General features: G+C 37.8%; 1 protein-coding gene across 6 annotated transcripts in view; it reads left to right on the top strand.

Annotated features, from left to right (window-relative positions):
- PTPRK (protein tyrosine phosphatase receptor type K) overlaps window positions 1–23,163 on the top strand; it is a 616,741-nt gene that overhangs the window by 507,373 nt on the left and 86,205 nt on the right. For all 6 annotated transcript variants that reach the window (XM_061427930.1, XM_061427929.1, XM_061427931.1 and 3 more), the window contains exons 12-13: window positions 1,175–1,448; window positions 4,165–4,201. In XM_061427930.1, coding sequence (XP_061283914.1) covers window positions 1,175–1,448; window positions 4,165–4,201 — 311 coding nt within the window. The remainder of the gene's footprint in view (window positions 1–1,174; window positions 1,449–4,164; window positions 4,202–23,163) is intronic.

Below are 23,163 nucleotides of genomic sequence, written 5' to 3'. Positions count from 1 at the left end.
CTGGTGATTCATTGAATAGCAACTATTTTCTCTATATAGAATGATCTAATTTGCCTGGAAACTCAAGATTCAAACATACAGCCCTACACACAGCTGATTTATTTTTAATTTATATGTGACCATAGTACTTTCTCTCATAATTGTCAGGAATTTAAATTACATATTTTTTACAAATTTATTATATATATATGTAATATACAATAAAACAACACTATATTAATAATGTCCATTTTCTCAGATGTACATTACCTTCAAATTTTGTACATTACCTAAAAAATGTATATTTTCCTAAAGAATGTCCTACAGAGAAAATTATTAATATACCAGTTTCAGAAATAGAATTAAAATTTTAATTAGTGGTGAGATAGATATTACTTTAAAGTTCAATTATTTTCTCTCCTTTCCTCTGTAAAAGACTAGCTATTAGAGAAAAGTTTTAAGACTTTTAAGAAAGGTATTAGAAGCTTTAGGTTTGAGCTTTAATAGGCCAAATACCATCTGTTTCTACAATTTGTAACATTTTATTATTAACAACTCTAGAAGAAGGAGGCAGTCTATTTCAGTGGCGAGGACAGATTTCTGTCCATCTGTGCCCGTATTGCAGCATGTCACTTGTGCTTTAGATCTGCATAGCTCTGAGCCAGTGTTGATGCCATGGCAAGGTCAAGAGGTGGAGAAGCCTGTCAGCACATCCTGTCTCTAGCGTGATGACAACCACAAGCTGTGCTTCAAGCCCCGCCCTGAGGCAGTCACTCTGTTGAGCCTTGGAGCGAGGCCTTCCACACTATGATTTCAAAGGAAAATGTTAACTTTAAACATTTTAAAATATCAGACAAAAAACTTAATGTATGATATGTCTCTGGTTAATGTCAGGTTCCTTATTAAGGGATCTCATCTCTCAACATTTAAAAATGTGCAGAGTTCTATGGTGATTTTTCTTTTCTTTTTTTTCAGGTCCTTAGTGATTATATTGGGGTTGGGGGAAGCAGAATCCATGTGAAATGCTATTTTACTGCAAAAGAGCTTGAAAATCAGAATACAGGAGGTTAAGACTGACTTTAAAGACTGAAACATTGCATGTTGATATTAAACACCCCATTCCTTTTTTTGAGAAAGCTCAGTATCTAGAATCTCTAATTGTGTGCTTTGTTTTTCCTTTTCTTTTTCCAAAAAGTGCCTATCAGATTGTTGTGGAGGAACTGCATCCCCACCGAACCAAGAGAGAAACCGGAGCCATGGAATGCTACCAGGTTCCTGTCACGTACCAGAATGCCATGAGTGGGGGTGCACCATACTACTTTGCTGCCGAACTGCCCCCAGGGAATCTTCCGGAACCTGCCCCATTCACAGTGGGCGATAACAGAACCTATCAGGGCTTTTGGAACCCCCCTTTGGCTCCACGCAAAGGATACAACATCTATTTCCAAGCCATGAGTAGTGTGGAGAAGGTGAGCGTCCTCCAAGATTTTGCTTTTTCACTGCCCTGAGGATTAGCCACAGTCAAATGTTATAAATACTCAGTAACATTTGTCAGGGGAAGAAAAAAAAATTCAGTGTGTAGGGGGTGTTGTTTCTGTTCCTAGCAGCATGCACGGTTTGGGGCCTACTGTAGGGGTGGGGCTCCATGCCAGTTATATTGCACAGGATTCCTGTTTCCTAGTAACTGCTTCTCTTTGAGCCCTCTTCAGGAAAGCCCACAAGAGCAATTGTGAGTAAAATGATTTGAAAAGATGGGTGTACTATTGCCAGGCCTCCAGCCCCTGTAAACATAGGGCATTGTTCTGTCTTTTTTGCTCAATAGTGGCACACTTCAGGAGATTAAATTTACTACAGGATAAACAGAATGCTTGTTCCACAGCAGGCTAATAAACCCTTATAAAGTTTTCAGGGGGTACAAGCCAAATAGTAAATAACTGGTAACAATCCTCTGATTACAAAGTAATAGGGCGCCTGTGGTAGATCTGACAGAACCTAAACAGAAGGCAGCCTGGCGATGGCGGGATGCTGTGCGGTTAGAGAAGTCTGTTTTCTGTTCCCTGGCGGCCCCTCCTTTTCCCATTTTGGACACAGTTGTTTTTGAACACTGCCACGGCTCCCAAATGAATATTGAAGAGGGAAAAACAACAGAAAGTTAGAAACTACCAGCGGTTCCATATGTAGGGAAATAACCTGGGCTTTCATGTCTCATGCTGTTCTCCTGAAAGATTTTCTTTCCTAAAGCATATTTTATTTATTTATATTTTGCAGGGAGGTATAGAAAAAAAATTGAGAATGGAAACCTTCTACAACTTAAAATTCAATAGAAGAATGACAATATTATGTACTTTGTAGCTATATAGGAAATTGTTGGGTTTGAGGAATTGAGTCCCTGAGACGGGTACCTGGGAGATGATGTGGAATATCCAATTGCAGCAGTCCTATTATATCCTGGAATCATTTCATTGCACGACATAGTAATCTATTTGCATTTCTGTAAGGGATCGTGAGAACTTAGGGTATTGACTGGGTGCTTTTGAATGAAAACTTAATCTTTGTGCTTACTTGTATGGTTGGATTACAGTATAAGGAAAGGAAAATGTCCCAGCATCTTCTAAGATGTACTTCAAAGCCAGAGGCTGCTCATGATTAAAAATGCTCTTCTCATCTTCTAGTTTATTTTTATGTAAGTAGGAGTCAGCTGCCTACTTTCCACCCACACATCATTCCATACCGCTGCCATGATGGGGCTGCTCAAATAAGAGACAACCACAGAAGTTTTATTCCATTCTGGGTATAAAGTAGCATAATTCTGTGTTTGGGTATTCATCTTTAGAGAGGTGAGAGATTCCAAATTAACTTTTGTAACTTGGTCTGTGGTATGAGAAAAGTGTTAATGAATGTCTGTTACTTATAAAGAATTTTCTCTGGCACTCTTTAAAAGCTTTGATATGAATTTTCTCTTCTAATTGTTAATATATCTACATGTGGTTTAACCAAAGTACAGAATAGCAATAGTATGTTTCACAATTATCTTGGAAAAAAAGTATTAAAATTGACATGACTCCTACCAACAGAGACCGGTAATCCTGATGGAGTTAACAGCAATTGCTTTTAAGAAATCAAAATTCCTTTGAGCCTTTATGGTACTGTGAAATAGTCTCTTGGAGTGTACTGTGAAGGCTTTAGGTCAAAGTTAAATAATAAAAGTGCAGATTTTCATTTTTAATTACTAATTTTTCCCTCAATGCTTTACTTTAATTTAAAAATAACAAATGCTTAAAAGGAGAGTATATAAAGTCTTGGTTTATCTGTCTATAAAACTACCCAAGATGGAGTTACATACACATCTTGAAAACAAATAGCCTCTGTTCTGTTCACCGCCTTTAACATCCCATCCAACCTCTTGGATTCAAGGATATATATTCAAAGATATAAACTGAATGAACTAAATATTGGAGGAGCAAACTGCAGACCTCAAAGTGTGTTTCACCCTCCTACTACCAGTCCACAACATTTAAAAACAAAAGGAAGAGAAAAGATTTTTTAAATTCTGAAATGTCTTGTCCTTTCCCATTTCTCCTTCAACTTCCTGATCTCATCTGTCTAGCAAGAGGAAGAAAAATAATCCCACCAAGAAATATATAATCCCTAACACCTAAATTAAAAAAGAAAAAAAAGCAGATGAAATATACTGCAACTGTGATGCAATTTTATGACTTTCATCATTTAGCTCCTTAGTCATGCTAGAATCAAAGCAAAACTGTCTAGTATTCAGCTTTGGTCTGAATCTACAGGTATGAAATGAACAAGAAATTTATATTTGGGTCTGATTTGTATTAGCTTTGCAAATATATTTTTCTTTATGATCATTCAAAAAGTACAATAAATTCAAATAGAATGCTGGATTGTTTGTCCTAGCAAGATATCCTGTTTCATTACAAGGTAAACAGAGATACCTAAGTCTTTAGAAAATACTAGTTTTTTAAAGTTATTTTACATTTCTTAGAAATCTCTGTGAAAACATCTAAAAAATAGTGTCTTTAATGCTGTGATTCTATTCCTTGGAAACCTAATTTATAACCCCAGATTAATCTTCATACTAGTTGTAGTTTATGAAATAGGAAACATTACCTATAACTGACTATTTTCATTTTTTTATAACTGACTTTTTTTTTATTCCGTCAGGAAACTAAAACCCAATGTGTACGAATTGCCACCAAAGGTAAGAGGTTTGCTTTTTTTTTTCCCCAAATTCCATTTGCCAACTTTCTAAAATGAAAGAGCTTTGTTCCCTGCTTCAGGGCTAATTAAATGTGGCACTTCTATTACAGAGTATTTGTAGTTGGGCCCAGGTAAACTGCCAGCCAAGGTTTTTGACTCACTTGGGTGTCTTTAACAAGTAATGGTGTGCTGCTTTTTATCCCCCGGTACTTGACTGGAGGAATCTTGTTATGACAATAAGAAGGATTTAGAAAACTTCAGAAGGGTTTGTTTCTGCCATTTTAGTGTCTGAGAGGTCTTGTGCTGCTGATTAGCTGCTGATTAAAACCTCAGCAATATCTGCTCAAAACAGCAAATGTCTTATTTAACAACCTCTGTTACTTTTGGTTGTAGACAATTAAACACAAAAGACTGAGCTAGTCTAGGCATATGTAACGGTAAGGATGGAAACAGGTCCATATCAGTAGAATAGATGGATTGAAGATTTTTTCCTTTTTTATTTAAAAAATTTTTTTAATCCAACTATTGCCAAGAAATTAGGTCTGGGAACAGCCAGGGCTATTTCTCCTGACACTGCATATTATAGTTTAGTTGTGTTGTTTCTTTAAGAGACAGCATTTTCATCTTTGAATGAGTATTTAGAGTTCAGAGTGGGAGAAAGTCTCCTGTATTCCACTATGTTTATAATCCTTCATTTAAGAGTTATGTAACTGTGCCAACAGGGAAAGAGAGCTACTTGGTGTATTCTAGCAAGAGAAATGAGAAAAAGCTGTCCACACACAGACATAGGGCTCCGCAGAGGGTTGAGGCTCTGGGTGGTTTGCTGCCAGAATTAGTATTAGGTCCCCATTCATAGCAGTAGTTGATTCATTTAGAGGAAAAAATGAATGGCCATATTCTGTTTATGCTGGCATCTTTCCTTTCATCATTTTTCTCCATCTAATCATCAATCTGCTCAATTAAGCGTTTGTTTTATACTCTTGATTTGTAAAGGCAATAACAAAAGACTTTTCCCTTGACTCATGAGGAGTAATAAAAAAGCTTCACAGAAGAGAAAGTAATATACACTTTTCAATTCAAATACTAGGATTCCTCATGATATTTTTAAAAATAAAGCAAACTTAAATGAAGGAAAAGAGAATGCATACATAGATGCATGAAGTGTGTAGGCATTTTATTTTAAAAACTTGGCATATGTATCAAGAGTTAAAATTGAAATTTTTAGAATATAATAGCAGAAGGCATTTAACTCCTAAGTTTTTCAGATTTAAAACAAAACCAGAAATGTAAAATGGTCTCATATCAGCCTTCAGGAAGTTTTTTAAATATGCATATTAGTGTTAGTCACTCTGTCCGACTCTGCAGCCCTATGGATTGCACCCCATCAGGCTCCTCTGTCCATGGGATTTTCCAGGTAAGAATACTAGAGTGGATAGCCATTCCATTTTCCAGGGGATTTTCCTGACCCAGGGATTAAACTTGCATCTCCTGCATTGCAGGCTGATTCTTTACCATCTGAACCATAAATGATCTAAAATTTTAAGTTTTCTTGTTCAGCTATTTGGATTTATATATGCTTAAGTGTTATTTTGTCCCTCACTCATACAAATAAAATTATGATGACCAATAGCATATGATATTTTGACTTCAGGAGAATTGAAATTTTGGAAATCAGATTTACCATGTGGCAGAATATTTGCCAGAGACTCAGAGGTAATAAGATATAGTCCATTTATGGGAATTTCTTCTTTGCCTAGAAATCCAACCCTGCTGTGCTTCTGGGTCTTAGGTTGACAGTGTTGTTTCTTGAGTGAAAGAAATCTGGCCTTTGCCCCTTCTTACTGTTCTTTTAAGTTGAACAAAATAAAATAAAATTCTCATTCTAAAAATAATAATGTTAGAGTACCTCAGTTCAGCTGAGTCGCTCAGTCATGTCCAACTCTTTCCTAGCCCATGAATCACAGCACGCCAAGCCTCCCTGTCCATCACCAGCTCCCGAAGTTCACCCACACTCATGTGCATCGAGTCGGTGATGCCATTCAGCTATCTCATCCTCCGTCGTTCCCTTCTCTTCCTGCCCCGACTCCCTCCCAGCATCAGGGTCTTTTCCAATGAGTCAGCTCTTCACATGAAGTGGCCAAAGTATTGGAGTTTCAGCTTCAGCATAAGTCCTTCCAATGAACACCCAGGACTAGTCTCCTTTAGGATGGACTGGTTGGATCTCCTTGCAGTCCAAGGGACTCCCGAGAGTCTTCTCCAACACCACAGTTCAAAAGCATCAATTCTTTGGTGCTCAGCTTCCTTCACAGTCCAACTCTCACATCCATACATGACCACAGGGAAAACCATAGCCTTGACTAGACAGACCTTTGTTGGCAAAGTAATGCCTCTGCTTTTGAATATGCTATCTAGGTTGGTCATAACTTTCCTTCCAAGGAGTAAGCGTCTTTTAATTTCATGGCTGCAGTCACCATCTGCAGTGATTTGGGAGCCCAGAAAAATAAAGTCTGATACTGTTTCCACTGTTTCCCCATTTGTTTCCCATGAAGTGATGGGACCAGATGCCATGATCTTAGTTTTCTGAATGTTGAGCTTTAAGCCAACTTTTTCACTCTCCTCTTTCACTTTCATCAAGAGGCTTTTGAGTTCCTCTTCACTTTCTGCCATAAGGGTGGTGTCATCTGCATATCTGAGGTTATTGATATTTCTCCCAGCAATCTTGATTCCAGGTTGTGCTTCTTCCAGCCCAGCATTTCTCATGATGTACTCTGCATATAAGTTAAATAAGCAGGGTGACAATATGCAGCCTTGACGTACTCCTTTTCCTATTTGGAAGTCTGTAGTTCCATGTCCAGTTCTAACTGTTGCTTCCTGATCTGCATATAGGTTTCTCAAGAGGCAGGTCAGGTGGTCTGGTATTCCCATCTCTTTGAGAATTTTCCACAGTTTATTGTGATCCACACCGTCAAAGGCTTTGGCATAGTCAATAAAGCAGAAATAGATGTTTTTCTGGAACTCTCTTGCTTTTTCCATGATCCAGCAGAGGCTGGCAATTTGATCTCTGGCTCCTCTTCCTTTTCTAAATCCAGCTTAAACATCTGGAAGTTCACAGTTCACATATTACTGAAGCCTGGCTTGGAGAATTTTGAGCATTACTTTTCTAGCATGTGAGATGAGTGCAATTGTGCAGTAGTTTGAGCATTCTTTGGCCTTGCCTTTCTTTGGGATTGGAATGAAAACTGACCTTTTCCAGTCCTGTGGACACTGCTGAGTTTTCCAAATTTGCTGGCATATTGAGTGCAGCACTTTCACAACATCATCTTTCAGGATTTGAAAGAGCTCAACTGGAATTCCATCACCTCCACTAGCTTTGTTCATATTGATGCTTTCTAAGGCCCACTTGACTTCACATTCCAGGATGTCTACCCCTTACTATTATTGTGAAGATTAAAGTAGTGTGTATATATGAAATGCCTAAATCGCACTTAGTGTAACTATGAGTTAAGAGTTAACTGATCACCATAATTACTATATTCATTTAGCATTTTTTGCATGGAAAGAAAACACACTATTAAGGTAAAATTAACTTACCTGACTATGTTTTTATTATTATTAGAGAATAATTGCTTTACAATGTTGTATTGGTTTCTGCCATAAAACCATGCAAATCAGCCATAAATATACCTGTGTCCCCTTCCTCTTGAATCTCCCTGTCACCCTCCAACTCATCCCAACCCTCTAGATTTTCACAGATTACCAGGTTGATCTCCCTGTGTTATCCAGCCACTTCCCACTAGCTATCTATTTTGCATGTGATAATATATATGTTTCAATGCTGCTTTCTCAGTTTGTTCCACTCTCTCCTTCCCCTGCTGTGTCCGTAAGTCCGTTCTCTATGTCTGTGTCTCTATTCCTGCCCTGCAGAGTTTCACAGCGTACAAGTATAGTCAGCTATGGTATATAAAACTTTTCAGTATGAAAACTAAAACTTTTGCTGCAGGGCATTTTGAAGATACACTTACTAAATGACATAACCATATTGATTAGGGAGGGATGAAGGAACCTTCTGGGCAAGGGATGATTGGATATTTCACAGGTATCTAGTATATATATGCAAAAACCTATTAAATTATATACTTAAAATTGTGTGCACTATACTGACTTAGGGCACTGAAAATTCTTTTGCGAAATGTGAAAGAATTTAAAAGCCAAGAGCCACGCACCTATGGACACCTTATCTTTGACAAAAGAGGCAAAAATATACAATAGATTAACGACAATCTCTTTAACAAGTGGTTCTGGGAAAACTGGTCAACCACCTGTAAAAGAATGAAACTAGAACACTTTCTAACACCGTACACAAAAATAAACTCAAAATGGATTAAAGATCTAAACATAAGACCAGAAACTATAAAACTACTATAAAACTCCTAGAGGAGAACATAGGCAAAACACTCTCCAACATACATCACAGCAGGATCCTCTATGACCCACCTCCCAGAATATTGGAAATAAAAGCAAAAATAAACAAATGGGACCTAATTAAACTTAAAAGCTTCTGCACAACAAAGGAAACTAAGCAAGGTGAAAAGACAGCCTTCAGAATGGGAGAAAATAATAGCAAATGAAGCAACTGACAAAGAACTAATCTCAAAAATATACAAGCAACTCCTGCAGCTCAATTCCAGAAAAATAAACGACCCAATCAAAAAATGGGCCAAAGAACCAAATAGATATTTCTCCAAAGAAGACATACAGATGGCTAACAAACACATGAAAAGATGCTCAACATCACTCATTATCAGAGAAATGCAAATCAAAACCACAATGAGGTATCATTTCACTCCAGTCAGAATGGCTGCGATCCAAAAGTCTACAAGCAATAAATGCTGGAGAGGGTGTGGAGAAAAGGGAACCCTCTTACACTGTTGGTGGGAATGCGAACTAGTACAGCCACTATGGAGAACAGTGTGGAGATTCCTTAAAAAACAAAGTAGAACTGCCTTATGACCCAGCAATCCCACTTCTGGGCGTACACACCGAGGAAACCAGAAGGGAAAGAGACACGTGTACCCCAGTGTTCATCACAGCACTGTTTATAATAGTCAGGACATGGAAGCAACCTAGATGTGCATCAACAGATGAATGGATAAGAAAGCTGTGGTATATATACACAATGGAGTATTACTCAGCCATTAAAAAGAATACATTTGAATCAGTTTTAATGAGGTGGATGAAACCTGAGCTGATTATACAGAGTGAAGAAAGCCAGAAAGAAAAACACCAGTACAGTATACTAACACATATATATGGAATTTAGAAAGATGGTAACGATAACCCTGTATGCGAGACAGCAAAAGAGACACAGATGTATAGAACAGTCTTTTGGACTCTGTGGGAGAGGAGAGGGTGGGATGATTTGGGAGAATGGCATTGAAACTTGTATAATATCATATATGAAATGAATTGCCAGTCCAGGTTCGATGCATGATATTGGATGCTTGGGGCTGGTGCACTGGGATGACCCAGAGGGATGGTACAGGGAGGGAGGTGGGAGAGGGGTTCAGGATAGGGAACACATGTATACCTGTGGCAGATTCATGTTGATGTATGGCAAAACCAATACAATATTGTAAAGTAATTAACCTCCAATTAAAATAAATAAATTTATATTTAGAGGAAAGTAGAAAAAATAAATAAATAAAAGCCAAGAGCAAATAGTCCATACACTAGAACAGCACGATCATTTTGAAAATATTTTAACCTGTGAAAATTATCTAAAAACCGTCCTGTGTTTCCTGCTTTCTCGGAAGTCACATCTGAAAGCAACACATAAAGAGAAAACAGGTGTTTATTTGACTGGTAGAGAAAACATGTATAATCAATGTCATAATTTCTAAAATAAATAGTGATATGAATATATATTATGAGACAAAAGAAGTGTTCTGGGAGTTAGGGTCATTGATGTTGGGATCATTGATCCTGCTCTCTGACTCACATTTATATTAAGAAGTCTTTGAGACATATGTGTCAGGAATGGAGTGGAAGCATTTAATATAAATTGCGCTGGAAATCATGAAAGTCATAAACTGTTTATAAAATAGCATATCCAAAGCCAAAACTATGAACATACAAAAAGGAATTTAGTCCAGTGTTATCTTTGAAAAGCAAAAAGGAAAATAAGTCTCAGGAAAGGTTCTTGTGGTACATTAAGAAAAGGAGGCAACCTTAAAAAGTCACTTGTCCAGTGAAGAGCACTGTGCAACCTGGATACTCAGCATGTATAGGCAGAAGTCTCTCGGATCACTGAAACATCACTGTTTTAGGCTGCTATCAGTTTGCTTTCTGTCTTTTTACTTATAATTACCTATAATGGTCTAAATTGGTATACACCCACAAAATTATTTTTAAATTAGCAGCTAAGAATCTGGTGCCATGGTACCATAAAGAATATATACCATGATAATTTTATTTTTTTTTCTCAAGGAAATTATGCTGTGAGTGATATTTTAATAGTCAGATTTAAATGTGAAAATAATATACAAATTATAATAGAAATCACTCAATGGATTTTAAAAAGTACTTCTCTGGAAATATGTTTTATCTGTGTTTAACACTAGAATATTATATCATTTAAAATGTTCTCAATATGAAATAATCATTTATGTAACCATGTACTCATTTACATAAAATTATTCTACAGGCAAGCAAGCATTGATGAGTAATCAAGATATCAAATAATTCCCTAGAATAAAACTAAGAAATAAGACCAATAGTATATGAAATTGAAAGTATTATCATCTGTTTATATAAGTAATTTGATTTACACTTTGAACCTATATTTTGTTTAGTTTTCCCTCAGATGAATTTCTGGTTTTCTAGAAGAAAACTGGCAACTTAAATTTTTAATTTCATGGTGGTTTCTATGTTGATTAAATCTGTCCATTCCAATAAAAAGTATCAAATCTGATAAAACAGAAAAGTGTAGTATAAGTAAATTTATTGGAACAGAGCATTTAAGGTGAGAAAGGAGTTTCTTTTCTTAAGTTACTGAAATACAGCTATTTTTTTACGTTATAACAAACACAAGTTTTCCGGTCAGAAATGATTTTATTCCAGATCTCCATTTGTAAGTAGTTTGCTTTGGCAAACTGCTGTTTGTCTACCCATTAACCATTCTTTGACTTATTCCAATTTCATTTGGATGTCAATATGCCAGCCATATATCTAGCATTTATCTAATACCTGTTATACACCAAAAATTCTAGGTTCTGGGGACAGAGCAGTGAATAAATATAGACAAAGTCCTAACTTCTGTGAACTTAAATTCCAGTAGAGGGAAACACACCAGACAGAAACACATATGTGATATGGTGAGGGTAGGGGATGAGGAAACATGTGTCTAGGGCATTGCTATTTTGTGTACGTTTATCAGAGAAAGAGGGACAACAGAGGAAGAGGTGATTGGATGGTATCACCAACTCAATGGACATGAGTTTAAGCAAGCTCTGGGAGATGGTGAAGGACAGTGAAGCCTCGTGCCCTGTAGTCCATGGGGTCTCAAAGAATTGGACACAACTGAGAGATTGAACAACAACAACAACATCAGAGAAAGACACTCTGTTAAGGTGAAGGAAACAAGGGAGGGACCCATGCCGGGGAGAGTCCTCACAGCAGAGGGAAGGTGGCCTCAGCCTCAGGGGATGAATCAGACTGGTCCTAATTAGTGATTGCCAACAAAGGTCCATATAATCAAAGCTATGGTTTTTCCAGTAGTCATATATGGAGGTGAGAGTTGGAACATAAAGGAGGCTGAGCACCGAAGAATTGATGCTTTTGAACTGTGGTGTTGGAGAAGACTCTTAAGGGTCCCTTGGACTGCAAGCAGATCAAATTAGCCCATCCTAAAGGAAATCAGTCCTGAATATTCATTGGAAGGACTGATTCTGAAACTCCCATACTTTGGCCACCTGATGCAAAGAACCACCTCATTAGAAAAGACCCTGTTGCTGGGAAAGATTGAAGGCAGGAGGAGAAGAGGATGACAGAGACTGTTGGATGGTATCACCGACTCGATGGACATGAGTTTGAGCAAGCTCTGGGAGGTGGTGAAGGACAGGGAAGCCTGACATGCTGCGGTCCATAGGGTCTCAAAGAGTCGGACATGAATGAGCACTGAACAACAACAACAACAACATACTTTAGCTTAGTCAGAACAACCTGGAGGGCTTTGAAAAATGGATTGTTGGGCATCAGCTCCAGAGTTTCTGAATTAGTAGGCCTGGAGAGAGGCCCAAGAATGTGCATTTCTCACAGGCTTATGCCGACACTGATTCTACTACTACTCAGATGATCACGCTTTGAGATCAATCACTGGGCTTCTAAGAAAATGTTTTCTTCCTGAATTTTAGAAGGAGAGATGGCAAAGACAACCACCAACTCATCCATCTTATCATGAGCATTATGTTGTAAGGATTTGATATTTAAAAAGTGGAGAGCCAAATTGGCTAACAAGAGGAGAACAGCAAAGAAAACAAGCCAACTCGGAGACCTAACAACTCTGAGCTGAGCAAGCCATTGCTGGAACTCCTTAAACTGTATATTTAAATGTGAAACAAATAAATGTCCTTATTATCAAAACCACTAGTGGTGGGTAATCTGTTACCTGCAGCAGGTATTGTCTAAACTGATGTTTGGTTTTTATTTTCCCTTAGTAGTGAAAAATAAAATTGACATTTAAAAATATGGAATCTCTTATTAGGTATCAGTCTAGAGTATCAGTTTAGTTCAGTTCAGTCACTCAGTCATGTCCAACTCTTTGTGACCCCATGGACTGAAGCACACCAGGCCTCCCTATCCATCACCAACTCCTGGAGTTTACTCAAACTCATTTCCATTGAGTCGGTGATGCCATCCAACCATCTCATCCTCTATTGTCCCCTTCTCCTCCTGCCTTCAATCTTTCCCAGCATCGGGGTCTTTTCAAATGAGTCAGTTCTTCACATCAGGTGACTAAAGTATTGGAGTTTCAGCTTCAGCATCAGTCCTTCCAATGAATACCCAGGACTGATCTCCTTTAGGACGGACTGGTTGGATCTCCTTGCAGTCCAAGGGACTCTCAAGAGTCTTCTCCAACACCACAGTTCAAAAGCATCAAATATTTGGCACTCAGCTTTCTTTATAGAGTATCAGGAATCCATTTGCCTCTTGGATGTAGGTACTTTGATAGGATTTATCCTAAGTCCCTGAGAGCTGGGAAGGAAGAACCAACATGGTTCTCCGAGAAGCCAAGGGAAGAGAATTCCAACCACTGAATTATTCATATCTCCATTCACCCATTTATTTAGTATCAGCTTATTTATTCTTTTGATAAACCCAAGGTTGACCTATAATTGTGAAAGGTGTTCGTTTAACTCTTGTAAGTTCCCATCCCAGGAATGGTCTAAATCAGATCATTATTAATTCAGAGTATTACTAATGTTAAACAATGATGATATAGATCTTTGCCAGTCCCTCAAAATAATGTGACTTCAGTGCTAGCATACATTTTAAGTGTGCATTCCAATATTAAGAAAAATTTACTTGTCACAAAGGTGTAGGTGTGGATAGATTTTATTAATAATATATGACAAAACATATAAATTCTGGTGATATTTTATTTACTTTATTCTTTCTTCCCTCCTTTGCTATCTTTCCTCTAATTGCTGGATAAGATTAGTTTTTTAAAAAAAGAATTTGCTTTATAGTTTTAATTTTGTCTTATGCTGCTTTTGTCAAATTTTTCATTGGTGCCCTTTTCTCTGAGTGTGCAGATGGGTAAAAGTTCTTTTTTAAGTGATCAGGCATTCAGAAATAACAAGCATGAGAAGAAAAAGAACTCTAAGTCTGTCAAGAAGTTACAGTAATACCATAGAAGCTCCATTTGGTTGTACCATGTGTGTGGAATCTTTCTGACTGAATTCATTCCCACCATATTTATCACAGATGAACTTGAGTGCATCTCAACAATCTTGGCTCTTAAATTGCACTCTTGTGCTGTTTTTACAACTGCAACAAAGGGGGATTTGAAAGTAGGAGTGAGGTCTGAAGAAAAAAATATATTTAATTGGGTCTCAGGCTCTAAAATCTTAACCCTAGTTTCTTAAATTGTGCAAAGATGCTTTATATTTTGCCAGGTATATGTGGAAGGAAATGGTAAAGCATCAGAAAGAAATTTTCAGATCTGCTTACACTGCTTTTTATACTGATGGAGGGGCTTCCCTGGTGGTGCTCATGTGAAGAATCTGCCTTCCAGTGCAGGAGTTGCAAGGGATGTGGGTTCAATCCCTGGGTTGGGATGACCCCTGGAGTAGGAAAGGCACTCCACTCCAGTATTCTTGCCTGGAAAATTCCATGGACAGAGGAGTCTGGCCGTCTACAGTTCAGGGGGCCATAAAGAGTCAAACATAACTGAGCAACTGAGCACATACTGGTCAGTCTAAGGTCAACTGTGATAGTTCAGTTTGGCTAGTAAGAAATTCTGGATGGGGTCGGGCTTTTATTGGTCCCTAGGATTGAATTATCTTTGAGAAAGCTGCCAGCTCTTCTGAAAATTTGTAATCAGTGAGAATAATTTTATTGTTCTTCCTCTCAATGCCTAAGTACTCCTGCTGGTACTCATACTCCTTTGTCTTGCAAGGGAGAAAAACTGTACATCATTTTTCCAGCCAATTGTATGTCTGTCCTCGTTTTCAAAAATTAGTCTAATTTGAGGTTTCATTCTTCTTCAACTCAGAAGGGAGGGAATTGCAAGAAAGTATATTGGTAATAGACTACAGCCTGAGGAAAATGAAATTATATCTATGTGAAACCAAGCAGGGAACAAGTACACTTTTAATAAAGCTTAAATCAGTGGTTCATAGCTTGGAACTAACTTCTGTTAGGCAGCAGTATTTCCTTGTGCTCTGTCAAAGACCTTATCATTGTAAATTTTTTCTTTCAATATAGAGCAAGTTACTAAAAATTCGCAGCTAGTACATTTTTTCAACTTATTTGCAAAACTAAAATATCCCTTTGCTTTAAAAAAAACTATAGTAGAATGAAAATGTAATATTTCTACAGTGAAGTTAAAGGCTAATGATTCTCCAAATTATATATTATCCAGAAATCTCTTAGGATAAAGACCTGTCTAGATCAACTGTAAGGTTTATGAGAGTAAGGGCGGTATCTGGTTATATTTATGAAGTCCATGCCTGATATTTAATACAAATGCAATCTTTTTGGAATGAATGTTGTTGTTTTCTAGAATTATTCCACTTTTCAGTGCCTTTAAGATGTATTGGTCATGTTTTTTTACTACGTTTTTATTAACATATTTTAGACATAATTTGAAGTATTTGATTTCTTTATGAATAAAAACTTTGTCCTCTTGGTAGTCTTGTCAGTTTTTGCTTCCCTTCCATCTAAATTATGCTACACTATTAGTACGGGAAAAAAATGTAAAAAGAAAAATTTTGCTTGAGTGACTAATATCATTGTTTCAAATATTAATTTTCACCTTTATTCTTTAGGAGAAAAATAGGTTTAAAAAGTGAAGACTACAAAAAATAGAATAAAAATTGTGTATGTAGTGTAAGTATGTATGCTATATAAGTATTCTAAAGTAATGGGAAGCTTTCAAAAACTGCAAAGTTACTGATGGGAAGTTTCTGGCCAGTGATGATTTTTAATCTAAGAAGCCAATTGAACTTTATTTACTTATTATTATATTTATTTTATTATAACTTTAGCAATTGTATATTAAGAATATTAGTAGACATTATAGAAATTTGAAAAGCATTTACTCTATTTTTTAATAAACTATTTTTTAAATTGAAAATAATGCTAGCATACACAACTTTGTTATATGTAGAATATTAACATAAGCCAAGGAATGCAGGTGGCCTCAGGAAACTAGAAAAAGCAAGAAAAACAATTTTCCCCTTTGAATCTCCAGAAGGAACACAGGCCTGCCAAATCTTAATTTCAGTATTGTATGATTCATTTATGGGCTTCCCAAGTAGCACTAGTGGTAAAGAACTCATCTGCCAATCCTGGAAACATAAGATAGGTGGGTTTGATTCCTGGGTCAGGAAGATCCCTTGGAGGAGGGCATGGCAACCCCATCCAGTATTCTTGCCTGGAGAATCCCATGGACAGATAAGCCGACAGGCTATAGTACATAGGGTCACAACGAACTGGACATGATTGAAGTGACTTAGCACACAAGATTCATTTAGGACTTCTAACTGCTAGAACCATAAATAATAAATTTGTGTTTTTTTAGCACACAAATGTATGGCAATTTGTTACAGCATAAAAAGTAACTAATACAATTTTGGTACCTGGAAGATGAGTCTTACTGAAACAATTACCGAAAAATATGGACATGAGTTTGGAATTGAGCAGAGGTTTGGAAAAATTTTGAGGAGCAAGACAGGAAAAGCTTGGATTGCCTTTAACAGACTGTCAGTAGAAATATGAATATTGGGGAAGAGTCAAGATGACAGAATAGGAGGACATGGAATTTACATCTCCTCGCAACTATATCAAGAATACATCTACGAACGAAACAGTTATCACAGAACACCTGCTAAACCCTAGCAGAAGATCAGACACCTAAAAGAACAAGAAGAATCCCCAAGCAACCAGGTAGGATGAAAGAAAGAAAAAACAAAAAGAGGAAACAGGAAGGGACCAGCACCCCTGGAGGGGAACTGAAAGTGAAGAGAGGTTCCCACGCTCAGAAAAGCCCATTCACAGTGGGGAAATCAGCTAGGGCAGAAAGAGGATTGGTGAGAAATGCTGCAACTGGTCTGTGAAAGGCAGGACACAGTAAGAACTGTGCCCATGATCTGTGCTGCTGCCTGCATACCCCAGCCTGAGTCCGGTGTCTCCTGGTGCGGACAGGGGCTGAGTGATGGAAAGTGGTGTTTGAAGAATGGACCCAGGGAGGGGACAACTGCTGGCTGTGAAAAGACAGCATGAAGGGATAGGAGTAAGGAGTTCCACAACTGGGAATGTTTTCAGAAGAAGCTACACAAACATTCTGACTTTTCTAGAAGAAACTATAGAAGCACTTCTCTGGGTCACCATAGAAGCAAGGTACCATTGCTGAGTGGCATGCAAGGGGGGGGCCTTCACAGCAACCTCCTTCCCTCCCAGCCAGCCTCATGGCTCCATGAGCGCTAGGAGGGGCACCCGATCTAAGCATGCTTGTCCACTTCTAAGCCAAGGAATCCTCTGTCCACACAAGCTCCAGAGACCACCAACAAATACAAAAGACCATAAGAGACTACATGCCCCCCAAAATGACCAACCTAGAATAATGGACACATTTTTAGGAAAGTGCAACCTTCCAAGACTGAACCAGGAAGAAACATGAAAATATGAACAAACCCATCATAAATAATGAAATTGAAACTGTGATTAAAAATCTTCTGGCAAACAAAAAGTCCAGGACCAGATGGCTTCACTAGTGAATTCTATCAAACATTTAGAGAAGAGCTACAACCTCTCTTTCTCAAAATCTTCCCAAAAATTGCAGAGGGAGGAATACTCCCAAACTCATTCTATGAGTCCACCATGATTCTAATACCAAAACCATACGAAGATATCTCACACAGAAAAGAATATTACAGGCCATTAATCACTGATGAATATAGACACAAAAACCCTCAACAAAATACTAACAGACAGAATTCATTAAAGGAACACACACATTAAAAGGACAATACACCACAATCAAGTGGGATTTAACCCAGGGATGCAAGGATTCTTTACACAAATCAGTCAATGTGATACACCATATTAACTGAAGAATGAATATGATAATCTCAATAGACACAGAAAAAGCTTTTGACAAAATTCAGCACTCATTTATGGTAAAAACTCAGGAAGTGGGCATAGAGGGACCCTACATCAACATAATAAAACTTGTACACGACAGACCCACAGCAAACAACATTCTCAGTGGTGAAAAATTGAAAGCATTTCCTCTCAGGTCAGAAACAAGACAAGGATGTCTACTCTTACCACTTTTATTCATCATAGTTTTGGAAATTCTAGCCCTGGCAATCAGAGAAGAAAAAGAAATGAAAGGAATCCAAATTAAAGAAAAGAAGTAAAATTGAAACTGTTTGCAAATGACATTACACATAGAAAATCCTAAAAATACCATCAGAAAAACGACTACAGCTCTTCAATGAATTGGTGAAGTTTCAGGTTATAAAATTAATACACAGAAATCTGCATTTCTTTATACTCCTGAACAATGAAAAATCAGAGAAATTAAGGAAGCTATCTGATTTACCATCACAACAAAAAGAATACCTAGGAATAAACCTACCTAGAGAGGCAAAGGATCTGTACTCAGAAAACTATAAGATACTGATGAAAGAAATCAAAGATGATGCAAACACATGGAGAGATATACCATGTCCTTGGATTGGAAAAATCAATATTGTGAAAATAATTATACTACCCAAAGCAATCTACAGATTCAAGGCAATCTTTATCAAATCACCAAGAGCATTTTCACAGAATTATAACACTTAAATGTACCATTTGTATGGAAACTCAAAAGACCCCCACATAGCTAAAGCAATCTTGCAAAAGAAAAATGGAGCTGGAGGAAATCAGGCTCCTTGACTTCAGACTATATTACAAAGCTACAGTGATCGAGACAGCATAGTACTGGCACAAAAACAGAAATATAGATTGATAGAATCGGTAGACAGCCCAGAGATAAACTCGTGCAGCTGTGGTCACCTAATCTAATCCAGAGGCTAGAACATACAATGGTGAAAAAACAGTCTCTTCAGGGAGCGATGCTGGGAAAACTGGACAGCTCCGTGTGAAAAGAATGAAATTAGGAATGAACATTCCCTAACACCATACACACATAAAAAAAAACTCAAAATGGACTGACATGTAAGGCTGAACACTATAAACTTCTTAGAGGAAAGCATAGAACACTTGACATTAATCACAACAAGATCTTTTTTGACCTATCTCCTCCTTTTCATAATCTTCTAGAGTAATGAAAATAAAACAAAAGTAAACAAATGGGACCTAATTAAACTTGAAAGATTTTGCACAGCAAAGGAAACCATAAACAAGACAAAAAGATAGCCCTCAGAATGGGAGAAAATATTTGCAAACAAAGCAAGGCAGTACTGATTCCCTATTTTAATCCTTTGTTGAAAAAGGCAAATGCTGAGTGATAGAAAATTAAATTATTTTTATTCTTAGCAATTAAAAACAGGTCTTTAGAGTGAATCCCCACATCAAAAGGATTGCATTATTTTTATTGCAGTGTTATGGTAACATGAACTCTGCCTCTCTTTTTTTTCTGTATTTATCCTATTGCAGGAATAAAAGATTAAAATCCAGTTTGGCCTCATTGAAACACATTTACAGAGTGTTATAGAGAATTGGTTTATGATTATTATCCCATAATAGACAAAGTATCCTTTATCCTCTATCAGTTTAGTGTCTGAAATTATGCATTCTATTCATTTTTTAATGAAATGTGGATTAAAGATTCTCTCTCTAATTTAATAAACGGCATAAGAGTCAAAAGTTAATTGGATCTTTGTTGAATGAGCAGTGACCACTGTGTGTGATTGATGGGAGGAAAAGTCAGTGAATTACATTTTTAATTTGTTTTATGTATTTAAAACTTTTATCAGTTTTCTCAAGTAAATTATGTAGCACTAATTATTCTTATAAAAATCATGGTAAAATCCTAATTTCTTTCAAAAATAAAAATTTCTCAGATTCTGCAAATCCGAGATATAAAAAATGCCACATGCTTGAGTACGTATAGTTTATTATGTTTTCATTTTAAAGACAGAAAATGAATGTTATTACCAAGACATATAAACAGTTCTAGATTTGTCTCCTGCTGTTTTTTATGAGTTTCAACCAAACTTTAAAGTTTGCAATCTTGTTTAATTCTTACCTTGTGGCTCAGATGGTAAAGCATCTGCCTGCAGTGCGGGAGACCTGGGTTCGATCCCTGGGTTGGGAAGATCCCCTGGAGAAGGAAATGGCAACCCACTCCAGCACTCTTGCCTGGAAAATCCCATGGATGGAGGAGCCTGGAAGGCTACAGTCCATGGGGTCACAAAGAGTCGGACACGACTGAGCAACTTCACTTTTCACTTTCTATTCTTTATTCTTAGAGCTCCTGCTGAATTTACTGGGAAAGAGGTTACCATCTCCAAGCGCTTGTTTTAGGAAATGCAGAAATTCACATTTGCAAATACCATGGTGAAGGTGACAAAGTGATTGTCACCACATTTTGCATAACCCTGGTGGTAGCAGAAGGAATTTTACAATTTAAGTATCACTGACCTTTCATGAAATATACAGATTGTCCTTTTAAACCTCTTGGTGATAGATGTTTGTGTGTGCAGATTTGCCTTCCATATTGTAAATTCAAAAGGACAGTGTATTCATTGCTGTCCATTGCTGTTACATAAGTTCCCTATATGCAAACCTTCAACTTGCAAACTTTCAAAGACCTGAACATATGTTTGCATATCCAGTCCCGTACGTGTAGTTCACATGTCTGACGTACATCATATGTGTGCATCCTCTACAAGCAGTTGTGCTTTTGTGTACTTTTTGTACAATACTGTAAAGAGTACAGTAGTACAGTATGTTTAGTTCAATCCTAAGATGTCTAGATGGAGAAGACAATGGCATCCCACTCCAGTACTCTTGCCTGGAAAATCCCATGGACGGAAGAGCCTGGTGGGCTGCAGTCCATGAGGTCGCTAAGAGTCGGACATGACTGAGCAACTTCACTTTGACTTTTCACTTTCACGCATTGGAGAAGGAAATGGCAACCCACTCCAGTATTCTTGCCTGGAGAATCCCAGGGATGGGGCAGCCTGGTGGGCTGCCGTCTATGGGGTCGCACAGAGTCGGACACGACTGAAGTGACTTAGCAGCAGCAGCAGCAAGATGTCTAGAAACAAGCATAAAAGCAGTGGTAATATTGTTGGAACTGCCAGCAGCCCCAACAGGGAGGCCTGGCGTGCTGCGATTCATGGGGTCACAAAGAGTCAGACACGACTGAGTGACTGAACTGACTGACTGTACTTTTCAAGGTACTTTTAAGATTTAGTGTTTTCTCTATTTTTTGCTATGTGTTTGTTTTTTATGTCCTTTTTGTGTGTGTGAAAAGTATTGAAACCTTTACAGTACAGTACTATATAGCCGACTGTGTTGTTTGAGCACCTAGGCTGACTTTGTTGGGCTTAGGAATAAATTGGACTTAGGAACATACTCTTGGAACAGAACTTGTTTATATGTAGGGGGCTTACCTGGTGGCTCAGGTGGTAAAGAATCTTCCTGTAATGCAGGAGACACTTGTTCAATCTCTGGGTCAGGCAGATCCCCTGGAGAAGGGAATGGCTACCCACTCTGATATTCTTGCCTGGAGAATTCTATGGATAGAGGAGCCTGGCAGGCTACAGTCGATGGGGTCTTAGAGAGTTGGACACTGCTGAGCGACTAACACTTTCACACTTTCACTACCGTATTTATAACACCTGTGCCTCTTAAAGTCCCAGTCTTTGCCGTTAAGGGAACCATCAGTTCTTGATACCTCCTGCTCTCTTGGTCTCTTTGCTGCTATCTTCCCAGGTGAAAATTCACCTGGGCTGTGCCTTTGAGGTAGGGTTTCACTGTATTGGTAAAGCTTTCCTCTGCTCTCCCTGTTAACCATCATCTCAGTTCTGACTTCTTTATAAAAAGTTGCTTTGTATTGGCCAGGTATTCTGCCGACATGTCCAGCCAGTAGGGAAGATAGTTTGAAGTAAATGTGGTTCATTGGTGGTGATCTGACAGTGCACTAAAGATAAGAGCAAGTAAGAAAGTTGTTGTTTTTGTGTGTGTGTGAAGAAATAAAGAAGAAAGAAAACTAAAGGTCCTAAGAAATATGTAGCTAACACTTCACCTCACATAATTCAGTTTTTCTCAAGGCTGGCTACTGGGCTTCCCAGGTGATGTTAACAATAAAGAATCCACCTGCCAATGCAGGAGACCAGGAGGAGGGCATGGCAATCCACTCCAGTCTTCTTGCCTGGAGAATCCCGTGGAGAGAGGAGCCCAGCGGTCTGTGGTTCATAGTGCCACAAAGAGTAGGGCATGACTGCAGTGACTTCACACACATGCTAGGCTTCCACCATACCAATTTTTAGAAGTGATCATGGTAGCAACTACTTTGTTAACCTGTGATTTAAAAAAGAAAAATTGTTTTACATCATCATTGTGAACAGTACTCATCCCTTGATTACATCTTTGTCCATTGATTACTTCCCTACACCTACCTGTTCCACCAGCTGTTAAACACTGACAATTTGGTCATCCATCTGCATTGTTTATTGTCTGCCTACTCTCTTGTCAGGCACTAAGCCTGATGTTGAACTTCAAGGGAGCCAGGCATGGGATGCAGGGCAGGACACCTGTATGCAGTTACTATGCAGAGCAGATTTGGGGTACAAATAGTCATTGGCCACATCTGTCTTAAATCACGAGCTATTATCTTCCTCATGGAGATTCCTCAACTCTACCAACATCTGTTCTTGGAAATAAAATCCTCCCCTTTTCATTTTGGTAGGATAGTTACAGTCTATGTTATATAGTTGCTATAATCTGGATTTAGCTCATAACTTCCATTTAAACAAATATCTTCCCATCTGAAAACTATGGACGTGTTTCTGTTCAGATTTTAGAAAACAAATCACCAATCTAATTTGTGTGTTTTAGACACAAAATTGTACATATTTACCTAACGTGGGGATTTTTTTCCAGACTTATTTATGATCATAGAGGCATACCTATATTTCTCTATATTTGACCTAGAGATAGATTTTTTTAAATGCCATCATCCTAAGATAGTGGTCTGAAGCTTACATTTTTTAACTTCAA

This window comes from Bos javanicus, chromosome 9 (assembly GCF_032452875.1).
Source record: "Bos javanicus breed banteng chromosome 9, ARS-OSU_banteng_1.0, whole genome shotgun sequence".
NCBI classification, from domain to species: Eukaryota; Metazoa; Chordata; class Mammalia; order Artiodactyla; family Bovidae; genus Bos; species Bos javanicus.
Note: the sequence above shows the minus strand (reverse complement) of the source record. Positions and strands in the feature narration are given on the sequence as shown.